The sequence below is a fragment of the Oreochromis niloticus genome, linkage group LG22 (assembly GCF_001858045.2).
Source record: "Oreochromis niloticus isolate F11D_XX linkage group LG22, O_niloticus_UMD_NMBU, whole genome shotgun sequence".
Lineage (NCBI taxonomy): Eukaryota > Metazoa > Chordata > Actinopteri > Cichliformes > Cichlidae > Oreochromis > Oreochromis niloticus.
The window spans coordinates 29,613,116-29,624,847 of NC_031985.2; the positions used below are offsets into that span (position 1 = coordinate 29,613,116).

At 42.4% G+C, this 11,732-nt stretch overlaps 1 protein-coding gene across 2 annotated transcripts in view; it reads right to left on the reverse strand.

The window, feature by feature from the left end:
* Positions 1-6,457, reverse strand: part of adcy2b (adenylate cyclase 2b (brain)) — a 66,402-nt gene extending 59,945 nt beyond the window's left edge. Inside the window, exon 1 of one of the 2 annotated variants that reach the window (XM_005450788.4) lies at positions 5,683-6,457. In XM_005450788.4, coding sequence (XP_005450845.1) covers positions 5,683-5,946 — 264 coding nt within the window. In that variant the 5' untranslated portion in view covers positions 5,947-6,457. The remainder of the gene's footprint in view (positions 1-5,682) is intronic. The other variant, XM_003443822.5, reaches the window with a different exon arrangement.
* Positions 6,458-11,732: the final 5,275 nt, after the last annotated feature.

Genomic DNA, 11,732 nt, shown 5'->3' on the forward strand with positions numbered 1-11,732 from the left:
GCTGTAAGACAAACAACTCTGGCTGTAGTTCATCTGTCGTGAGTGTAGGCTGTCAGTCTCTTGTTTGTCTCAGCTGTCAGCATGCACCAGCATCTATTTACTCTTGTAGAAGCTGTAAAACTATGTGAAAGGAGTCAAAGGCAAGTCAATAGGTCAGTGAGACTCTCTTCTTTCCAATGACTGTGATACTGAGGTGAGCTGTTGGGGATAACCTGAACTCTCAGTATCACTGTTTTTCTTTTTTTGTCCTTCTATTAGCCTCTGTTAGCTACTGTTAGCCTCTCTTAGCTATTGTTAGCCTCTGTTAGCTACTGTTAGCCTCTTTTAGCTACTGTTAGCCTCTCTTAGCTACTGTTAGCCTCTCTTAGCTATTGTTAGCCTCTGTTAGCTAATATTAGCTAGTGTTAGCTATTGTTATCCTCTGCAGATCTAACATTGTTAGACTCAGACACTCAACAAATAAACTCTAATACGATGTGAGAATGTAATCAAACTGCTTATCAGAGGGAAAGTGTGATTTTTAGAATACTTGAGCCTAACATTAGCTGGTATAATATTAGCTTATAACCAGCTGTTCTTGTTGTTTAGCCAGTTTGCTACCAGCTGCTGGAAGATGGGAGGGTCTTCTCACAGCTAAGACCTCCATGTCTAATCTGATGACAGGAAGTAACTGCGGAAATATCTGAAATAAATAACCATGTTTATGCATATTTTCGTGTATTAGAGCCCTGACTTCAGCTCAGGAGATTAGGCTTAAAGTGAGGAGGAAGAGGGTGATATTTTATCCAGATGATGAGCACATTGTCTCTTTCCTTCTTGTTTTTGCTTCTTTGGTGAAGGTAAGATAAAGCAGAAGATAAAGCATAGGTATGATCAGCGTCTGATAGTACACACACAACACAATGCAAATGCCTATAAGTTCTCTTCTCTTCCACCTTTGGCATGCTACGTACTTAGCTGGTCTCTAACCACAGACAAAAAACATGATTAGTCAGAACGGCGATATCTATCTCGGTCACTGTATTCAAGACAGCCTCGGAACATGGCGGCTTCCACAAACCAAATGGATTCATTATAAGTTTATGAGAACTCATCACTTTGTTGGGAGATCTAATTACAAACTAATTAATATATACTTGTGAGTAAAATATCCTTTTTTACTGTTGAATAACCACAAACAACTAACTGCACCTCTTAATAAATGATGACATGGTATAATATGTATATATTATATGTATGTATATATATATGTGGTTCATCTGAGGCTGCATTTCCCTAATTTGAAGACCAGATTATTTATTTATGTCTTGGTACTTAAAACTTTAGAACTGACGGGGGGCATGCTTTCCTTTTTTTTTTACCATGACTGTGTAATTATATCTAACTGTGATTATATCTTTTTTAAGGCACTTTAATCAAGAATATGCAAGCAATTAAATAAAGTTTAGAAAAGGCCAATTTTTCACAGCATTGTTGCTTGAGGTCTCTGTGTCTAGTGGATTATTTTTACTCTGTGTAGCTCCAACCACACCTAGTCAGTGACGTCACAACATCTATTTCATCCCACTCGGTCACCTTACTTCTCTCCCAGTAACAGCTGGTGATCCATCATTACAAAAACACCCTTCCCTCACTGCCTCCCATCAATCAAACTGCCAACGAGAAGGAAACTAAATCTGTGTTCTTGCTTTACTTAAAATATCAACAGACTGCTCACGAGCCGGCAGAAACAGTGCTGGAATCAGTGATGAGCACCAAGACAGCAATGAGAGAGCGGTTACAGTTCACAGATTACCAATCTTCTATAATCAGATGGAATATTGATCTCGATTAAACTGTCAAATTATGTTGTGAATGCCCTTAGGTTAACACGGAGGGCACACACCACAGAAAATACAACCTCAAGGCAGAAAGAACGAGAATGATTTTCCTCAGGCAAACACACCCAAACAGCACAATCGCTGATATGCACATACCAGCGCACACACACACGTACTGCGCAAACTGGGTGGAGGCGCCGGCTTCTTAAAACAGCACTTTGAGCCACTCCAGCCATGATGTGTGGCGACAGATAAAAGTGGGCAGCAATTTTGGGAGCATTAACGCTGCTTTGGTTGGGTTTCTGTCGGCTCACTGATAAAGCCACGGCACTTACAACAACATCCTCCCCTCTCTCTGCCGCCCGGCCTCCTAGCTTCAGACCCAGCCTCTATTTATTCCTGCCATTCTTCTTGGTCCAGCAGTAATAAATACACACGCCTCGCTGAGCAACCACTTCATCACTATAGACAGGCTTGGATGTTATTTAATAGGAGCAAACTTGAGGGGAAAGAAATGAATGATTTCAATTTGCATTGAGAATGATGGGAAATTACCTGCGGGATTGTAATTTAACCAGTGAAGCACAGAGCCTAAGAAGTAAAGGAAACTTGGAGGATTACATCGACCAGCGGGGAGGGCAATAAATTCTATTGATTTGTCTTAAATAGAAGGCATCAATAAAGGTGGAGGTGCTACTTAGAGAGCAAAACAAATGTCTAAAGACCGTCCTGGGCATATGAGAGCAAAACAATCTTTTTCAAACAACAACAGCAATAGCAATGAGTGGGCTTGCTTTTGTACGGCTATTCCATGAAACACAAAGGCAGCACTGGCGAAACAATAGCTTGTGTTTATGGTTGAGTGTTTGTGGCCAAAACAACACTTTTCACTTGACAAAAGCACCAACGCCCACGCAGCCGCGAACTAAACTGTCATCGTGCTCTTGATCCACTCTGCAAACCCGGCGTTGAGATTTAAAGTGCCGCTTCACGGCCTCTTATGCTGTCACACGTAATCACACACACACACACACACACAGCTCCCCACCTCGGTCTCATTCAGTTTCATGCCAAAACTAAAACTCTTCTGATCACAGCGCTCTTCGATGATCCCAAGAATAAAGCTTCTTCCTGATTCTTGATAATGAGAAACATAATGAATTAATGAAGTCCAAAGTCCACAGTGCTCTTTATTCTTATTATAAATGACTTAGAACTTGGAATGTGATAGCATTTTCTTTGTGATTCCAACAATTATGATATCAAGATAATCAAGATGAAATGATGTGTCTTGTTCTATAAATACAGCACTTACAATCGAGTACTGTTCAGTTTTATTTATACGGCATCAAATCACAACAACAGTCTGTTCAAGGTGCTTTATATTATAAGGTAAAGACTCTACAGTAGTTTAGAGAAAAGACCAACAATCAAATGAGCCCCTGTGAGCATGCACTTGAAAGTGGGAAGAAAAATCGCCCTTTTAACAGGAAGAAACATCTGGCAGAACCAGGATCAGCCACAATCGCTTGGGGGTGAGGAGAGGAAGGACAGGACTAATGTGGTTTTTCAGCTGAATTTACGTTAAAATTCAATGAATTTCACACCTAAATGGGACCTTTTATGTGTTTCCTATTTTACCCCTATATATATGTACTGTTACAGTGGTAGGTGCTCATATTACACATGGTTAAAGTTATTTGCTTATGTGCAAATAAACCAAGAGTCATGATAAAATATTTCTATTTGAACACAACAACAGAATTATTTAAGAAAAAACTAAAACTACCAGGGTCAATACCATTACCCCGTCTGAAAATCTGATCTTTTTATTGACCCATAGCACAAAGCACTGCTGTGCTTTGATGTGCTTTAACTTTGTAATCCTGAAAACTTGTAAAATAAATTGAAAAGAAAGGGTTATCTTCCAATTAACAAACAGTATAAATACTTTAACAAGGGTCTGAGCTGTCACTTGTGAAAGTATCATGCTAAAAACAAAAGAAATCAGTTTGGACTTGAGAAAAAGAATAACTGATGCTCACAAAGCAGGAGATGGATGTCCAACTGTAACATCAAGAAATTCAAAGAAAGCCACAACGTGCAGGACAAACCTGGCAGAGGCAGGAAGTGAAAGATTTCAAAGACTCAAAACCAGTGAGAGATTTGCCTGAAAAACCCAGAACAACTGCCAAGACACGAGTGAACAACTTAACCTACAACAACTTTCTTCTGCGAGGCTGCAGAAGAAGAAAACTTCACTTCTGCAGAAGCGACAACTTCAAGCCAGCCTGAAGCATGCTAAAGACAACCTGGAGAAAGATTATGCGACAGTGGAATACTGGAATACACTGGAAGTGCGTCCTTTGGTCAGATGAGATGAAAATAGAACTATTTAGCCACAGAGATGCTGCTTATATTTGCATAAAGAAACTGTACAACCTAAACAACCCCGTCCCGTCAGTGGTGGAAGTATTTTGCTGTGGGGACGCTTCAGTGCGTCTGGACCTGTGAATCAAGGTGGAAGGAATCAGATATGTGAAGATTTTGAAAGAAAACATGAAGAAGTCAGCAGCAAAACTGGGTCTGGAAGGGCACCTCACTGGTTGAGCAGGTGAGAGCAGAGGGGCACTGAATGAGCCCGAGTGCGAGTCTGTCACAGAACAGTTTCCTGATTTCCTCATGCTGTGTGATACTGACCTTATCTGGTATCGATCGAATACTAAGTAAATACAGTATTATGCAATGCAGATACCATTACTAGGGGAAGAGCGGTTTATCATGATTTATGAGACAAGTCATCATCATCATCAAGTATTGGTCCAATACCAATACCAACATTGGTATTGATACTATCAGTACTTGGATCTATCCGTCTACTCTGTACTGTCATGTCTAATAAAGGCAAAAAAATCTAATCATCCATTAATCTTCTTCTGCTCATCCACTTCAGGCTGACAGTGGGGCTGCTGTGAGCTCTCATGGGGCTAAAAGTGTGGCAAACCCAACACACTTCAACGGTCTGCTGCAAGGCTAACACACAGAAACACCCATCCATAGTTACTTTTAACTTAGAATAGCCAGATAACCTCACAAGAATGTCTATAGACCTTCGGAGGATGCTTGGTTACCTGGAGAGAGCCCATGCAGACTCGGGAAAACAACTCCACACACAAAATTCCCATTCGGCCGGTGGATTCAAACACAGGACCCACCCTACCATCGAAATAACACACTAATGCAAAACAAAGAGAGAGGGACAAAAGGGAAAGACTGAAATAAGACTAACTCTGCTCTATGCAACTTTACTCAGACAGGGACGACCCAGGTGTCACCTCCGGTCTGTCCTGTCTGTTTTTTGTTGACCCTCCGCTGTTGCCGCTTGTTTCTCTGAACACAATAAAATGAAATAAATATTCAGTATATTTTGACTCTTATCGCCACCATGGCTAATTGAAACAGTCTTTCTCTTGGTATGAGAAAAATTCTCCCACATGGCAGAAATAATAAGCGGCAAATGTGCAAGAGTGGCATTGATCTTCTCATTCAAAAAGAAGGCTAAAGGCTGAAATTACTCCGTTAATAAGCAACCTGTCCTTGTGGTGACTAACAAAAAACCTTTAAAAGCAGGAATTTGTGCCGATAACACAGAGCACGTGCTCGTGTTTCTATTGTTCAAACTCACAACAATGACAACATTTTCGCTCTGTAAGCGTTTATTTTTAGACTCAAACTAACCTCGGATTTCTGTGTGGATTATTCACCGCACCTCTAAAATCCTGTCAAAACACTTCCCCCAGGACACACACATAGACAGCCTGTGAACACACACACGCACAGGCACATGCACACACACTCTCACCAGTCCTGAAGCAAAGAACACCGCCAGCAGTGCGAGGCAGGTTCCCATGACGATCAGCAGCAGGAATACGATCAGCGGGTGCTGCTGGCTCATTCGGTAGTACGACTCGTACAGCCAGTCCTGGGGCTTCTCGCCCTCCGCGCACACCTCACCCTGGAACCCCGGGCACCCGTCCCCCAGGCTCTCGGGCCCCTCGGGCCCCTCGCCTCCATCGCTCTTCTCCAGCAGGTAGCGTCCGCGGGTCCACAGAGCGTCCTGCCACATGGGTAGCCTCCTCTGGATGGATGGTGATGCCTCCTCGTTGCCAAAAAACACGTGCGCAAAGAAAGGGGTGCTTTCTTCCTCTCTTTCTCTCTCCCTCCTCGTCCCCCTCCTCACTCTCCAGCGTCCACCGCCTCCTCTTCTGCTTTATTTTATTATTATTTTAAAGTTTGCTAAGCTGCAGAGTGACAGATTGACTGCCGAGTGAAGCAGAGCCAACTTTCCAGCTCCTGCAGCTTCCTCTGCATCCTCTGCCGCTCCTTCAGCCCCGAGGTGCCAAACTGAGTCAGGACAGTGAGAAAGCCGAGCGCTCTCCTCTATCCCTCCTCCTCCCGTCAGAGGCTCCGGAGAGGGAAGACTCGAGGGGAGGTAGGTTCTCACCTCTTGCCTCTCCTCCGGGCTTTGCTCTTCGTGTCTGGTCAGTCTGATGGGGAGCTGGCAGCAGCCTCTTCTCACTGCTTAGAGATGTAGTTGTGACGAAGCAGCATGTTACTCTGCTGAGGTGGGAACTGAGAGAGAGAGGGGGGGGGTGTAACTGGGAGGGAGGGAGAGAGAGCCAGAGAGAGAGAGAGAGAGAGGGTGTTCCAACGCGTGTGATAGAGAGAGAGCTAAAAGTGTGTGTGCTGTACCTACCAGAGCAGTGTGAGAATAGTGATGTGTGAGATTAGATAATGTGGAGGGAAGTGATATATGACTCAAGACTGTGTGTGTGTGTGTGTGTCTTTGTTTACAAGGTACAGAAAAGGAAAGAGACTTAAGACATTTACATAAGAGAAAAAAAAGAAGACAGTGTGAAGTTGGCAGAAGATAGGAGGAAGAAAAACTGTGTGTCAGCGTGTTTGTGTGTGTGTGTGTGTGTGTGTGTGTGTGTGAGAGAGAGAGAGAGAGAGAGAAAGTGAGAAGGGTTGTAACAGCTGTGCAAAACCAAGGAGACCGGAGTGTTGAGAGAACAAGCACAAAATGCCATCCAGCAGCCAGCGACAGAGATAAAAAGGACAGGCAAGACAAACACTCGGAGGGGGGAAAGAATGGGGGAGGAACGGGAAGAAGAAACAAAGTCAGGAAGGAAAAACCTCATGAGACAGAGAGAGTGTGGGAGGAAGAGAGAGAGAGATCAGTGCTTCAAATGAGAGGGAGGGGTAGGAGGGCTGCTAATGAGTGAAAGTTTTGAGAGGGGCGAGTGTCAGTGGGAGTAAAAATGAGATGTGACGAGCCAAAATCCCAATATTCTCCTCTCCTCTCCTCTCCTCTCCGAGCCTCTCCTCTCCTCTCCTCTCCGAGCCTCATGCGATGCTCCGCGAGGTGAGAAACATGCACTGTTTTCAATGTGTCAAATCCACAGCTTCCTCTTAGCGTCGCGGCCGGAGAGACAGAAAGAGCATGTGTAAGCAGATTCTGATAACAACACAAACCCAGCAGCGCACAAAACTCAGGGCTATTTTTAGAAAGCATAAAAAAAGCGAAAGTACCAGAATGAAAAAAGAAACCCAAAAGCAACAAATAAATCATCCACTATAAACCCACCCAGTGGCAACCTGGTAACAACTTATTCAACTGAACAGGCTGCACAGTCCTGAACGCAGCTTGGCTAGACTGAGCTGATCGGCTGTCTATCAGTATATGCAAGGTAACTTTGATTTGAAAAACTTATGACTTAATTACTTTATTCCCCCCAGAACATAGAAAACATATCGACTGTATAAACCAATTAAATTTATAGTTTTCAGAAAAATACTGGCTCGTTTTGACTTAGACGGCAGCGGCACGTAGGATTCTAGTTGCTCAACAGTTCCGGGTCTTCTTTGGGGTATTTTTCATTTTATGATGCCTTAAATGTGAACATGCAAAAAGAATTCAAAGTTTAATTCATGTGACCCGAGAACAGCTTTTGACTTTTCCTCAGTCTATTTTAAATGAGCTGTGGTTCAGAGAAGACAGTAGTGTTTCTGCGTTATACTCTCATGTGGCTTCTTCTTTGCATGATGGAAGTTTAACCTACATTTAAGGATGAACTGAGTTCACAGACAGTGATTTCTGGATCTGTTTCTGAGCCCATGCAGTGATTTCCAAGACAGAGTCGTGCTTCTTTTCAATGCAGTGCTGTCTGAGGGCATGAAAATCATTGGCATGTATTATTCATTTTCAGCTTGTCCCTTGCGCACAGAGATTTCTCCAGATTCTCTGAATGTTTGATTAAATTGTGTACCGATGAGATGGCTGTGCATCGGAAGGTAGAACGGGTCATCTACTAACTGGAAGGCTGGTGGTTCGATCCCCTCTGCTCCACTCTGCATGGGGAAGAGTTGCCACTGATGCATTAATCTGCATGTGAATGTTAGATAGCTCTTAGATGTAGAACAAAGTGCTTATATAAGTGGATGATTTAATCTTGAGTAGAGGAGAAAAGCACTATATTAGAAACTAAACCATCCAATGTAGGTGATGAGGTATTCAAAGTCTTTGCAGTTTGACTCTGGAGAACATTATTGTGAAATTCTTCCATAATTTGATCCCATATTTTACAGATTCTCAAAATCCTGTTCGTCTTTACTTCTGAGAAACTCTCTAAGATGTTCTTTTCATACCCAGTCATGCTACTGACTTGTTGCCAGCTAATCTAATTAGCCGCCTATTTCTTGTTTAGACCTGCTTACTTTTTCAGTGTTTTGTTCCCCCGTTCCAGCTTTTCTGAGACATATTGCTGGCATAAATAGAAAATGAGCCAATATTTTTCATGAAATTGTAAAGTGTCTCAGTTTAAACATGTGATATGTTTTTATATATTACATTGTGAATAAAGTATGAGTTTAGGAAGTTTGTAAATCATTGCATTCAATTTACATTTGAAGTTTTTTGGAACTGGATTTGTATGATTTGATATAAATTATTGGGTGGGGCGTGTTGGGTGCAGTGCCACCCCACACCTCCCCTCTGGACATGCTAGTGCTTTAAGTACCAGCTTCAGTGTAATGTAAGGACAAACGTCCTGTGGTGCACTCAACAATTAATAAAGAGTGAAATGAAATATAAACGGTCTTTCAATGTGTTTATTAATGTGAACACAAAACTATCACTGTGTCCCAAACGCAACTCAGCTGCCCCACGTTCAAAACATCTTTAATATACAGCACAGTCCACTTTAATCAGCAGTGCCCTACTTCTACTGATGCAGTGCTGCTGCCCGATCTGAAACCTACTTCACACACACACCTTTCCTCTATGGGAGGGGCTACAGGACATTCACCAGTGATTGGCAGATGCTGCCTGTAGTGAAATGGCCTCCAGTGTTACACTGCATAACAGTCAGTCCTCAGATGTTGGTGAAAAAGACAAATCATTACTCTTAAACCATTAGTCCAATTTACACAGGTAAACATAGGCCCATTTACATAGATCAGCAACTCCCACTGTGTGAGCTGCAGCCCCCTGGTGGGTCTTGAAGGCACTGCAAGTGTGTTACAAGGAAGTTCTATATTTTCAGATCTATTTTTGATCCTGAATTTGTCTTATACTTCATCACAGCAAAAAGCTGTTTGATAATCAAGCTACTGATGGAAAATCAGCCTCAACAAGAAAATTGTCTGGAGATCAAAAAAAGGAGGAAATGCTTCATCTCAGGCTGCTCTGATAATCAGAGCTGTGATTAAAGACTTGGATGCGCTGCAGAAGATTTTGAGATTTCGAAACGATGAGCACCGGAATGGGACCTAAGAGATATTTGTATTCTCAAGATGCTTTTGGCATCTCCTTACAATGTTTGCTGTCCTGTTTTGACTGATTGCACACTTGGTCAGTACATGTACAAAATGAATGATTAACAAACAGGTTCGTGCTATTCAGATTACCCCAAAAATCAGTTTCACCCAGTGGGAACACTGAAAATCCTGAAATGCAGCTATGTGACTATGAGAAGTGTTGCTCTCTCTAAATCTGATTAACAAAGTCTTTGAAAACTGGAACAGAAAAAAAACAAGCACATGAACAATTCTGAAGACTCTGAAGCTTTGTAGCTTCTTGGTCCTGGAGTCTGCAGAGCCTGTAGCATCGATAGCACCATCTCAAACAAAGCAGAGGATGATGCAGGATGTCTTCAGTGCTGCAGGAAAAAAAAAGAAAGTAAAAGGAAAGAGATATTTTTATAGCAATTTTCAGCAGGGGGTGTGGAGCGAGGAAATCAATCACTCCGGAGAAAGCAACATGGGGGAAATTTATAGAAAATTGCTATCCAGTTTGGCATTGATGGTAATGACAGTGACAATGATACCCGTGCTAACATGTCCTTCTGCACATAAGCCTCAAATATCCAGCGTGTTCACACAGATAAGTCAGGCAAAGCTGACAGAGCTCTGAAGAACAGACTGCAGTTGTCTGACTGTCAAATAGCCAGTACCATATAAAATGGATTGGATTCTAGTATCAGAGATAAACTGATTCCTTTAGTGGCTTTACTTACACGGTATGCCCAAAAAAAGTGCACGCAGAGCTGTGAGGCATTTTTGATTAACCATGATTAAAATGCTGCAGTGCTGAGTTGTTTATTATCTTTATAAATTTGTTGACTGCTATGTCCCTTTACCCATCTCTGAGCACACTTACATTGGTAAAATGACGTCAGTATATTTGAGGATTCCACAGTCTTCCATCTATTATTACCTCGCAGATGTGCTTTTGGAAGAATGGTCAAAAATTCCCACAATCAGTGTAAGGAGATTCTGGCCTCCTTACACTGGCTTCCAGTTGAATTTAGGATCTATTTTAGAAATCCTTTTACTGGTTTTTAAATCCTTAAATGGTCTGGCGCCTGAATATTTGTCCGATCTGCTGAAGCCCTATGTCCCCCCTTGTTCACTCGGGTCAGCTGAGCAGCTGCTGCTCTCAGACCCTAAATCTGAAACTTAGAGGAGACCGAGCATCCTCTATTGTGGCCCCGAAGCTTTGGAATGATCGTCCTCTTCACAGTAGGCAATCTACTTCAGTGGGTAACTGACCCATTTATTTTATTGCTATTTATTTATGGTATTTGTTATTCTTATTGGACTTTTTATATTTCTGCTGTACAGCACTTTGGTCGGTCATGTGTTGTTTTTAAAGTGCCATATAAACAAATGATGGTATGGTAAACAAACTCCTAAACCTCATGGAAAGCTTCCCAGAGGAGCTGAAGCTGTTATAGCTGCAAAGGTGGGCTGACATCACCTTAAACCCTCTGGATTAAGAATGACGAGTGAATACTTTTGACAATATCGTGTAAGTACCAAGAGGCATTTGAAGACGGCTGGATTAGCAAATTCAGTCAAAGCATGAAGATTCAACTCAAGAACACTTAAAGCTCCAGTACATGACAAAGCAGACGTAATAAAGTAACTCCAAAATGTGCAGTCACTGTTTTAACATCGTGCACCCCAGTTCAACTTCAACCCCAGGTCTGAGAACTGACAGAATCGGGCAAATTGACTTTATTAAGGTCAGATGCTCCGGCGAATGACCGGATGAAGCGGATCAGGCTCTCTGTGTCAGTAACCTCCCGAATGTAAAACAGGGCGCTACTGCTGCAGCAGAAGATCGGGCCTTCTTCTGCAGCGGTACAAACCCAAATATTTATTTTAGTAACAGGAAAGTCTCCAGCACTCAAGCACTGCAATGACCCAGATTTCCCCTGACAAGCCAATATCTCTATGACATGAAGTGTGATGCATTTGCAGCCGTTCAGAGTTGCTCATTCTGCCTCTTGTGACTGTGAGTTTCTGTCCTGAAGTCCTTTTTGACTCTGGAGAAATTGGTGTGAATCT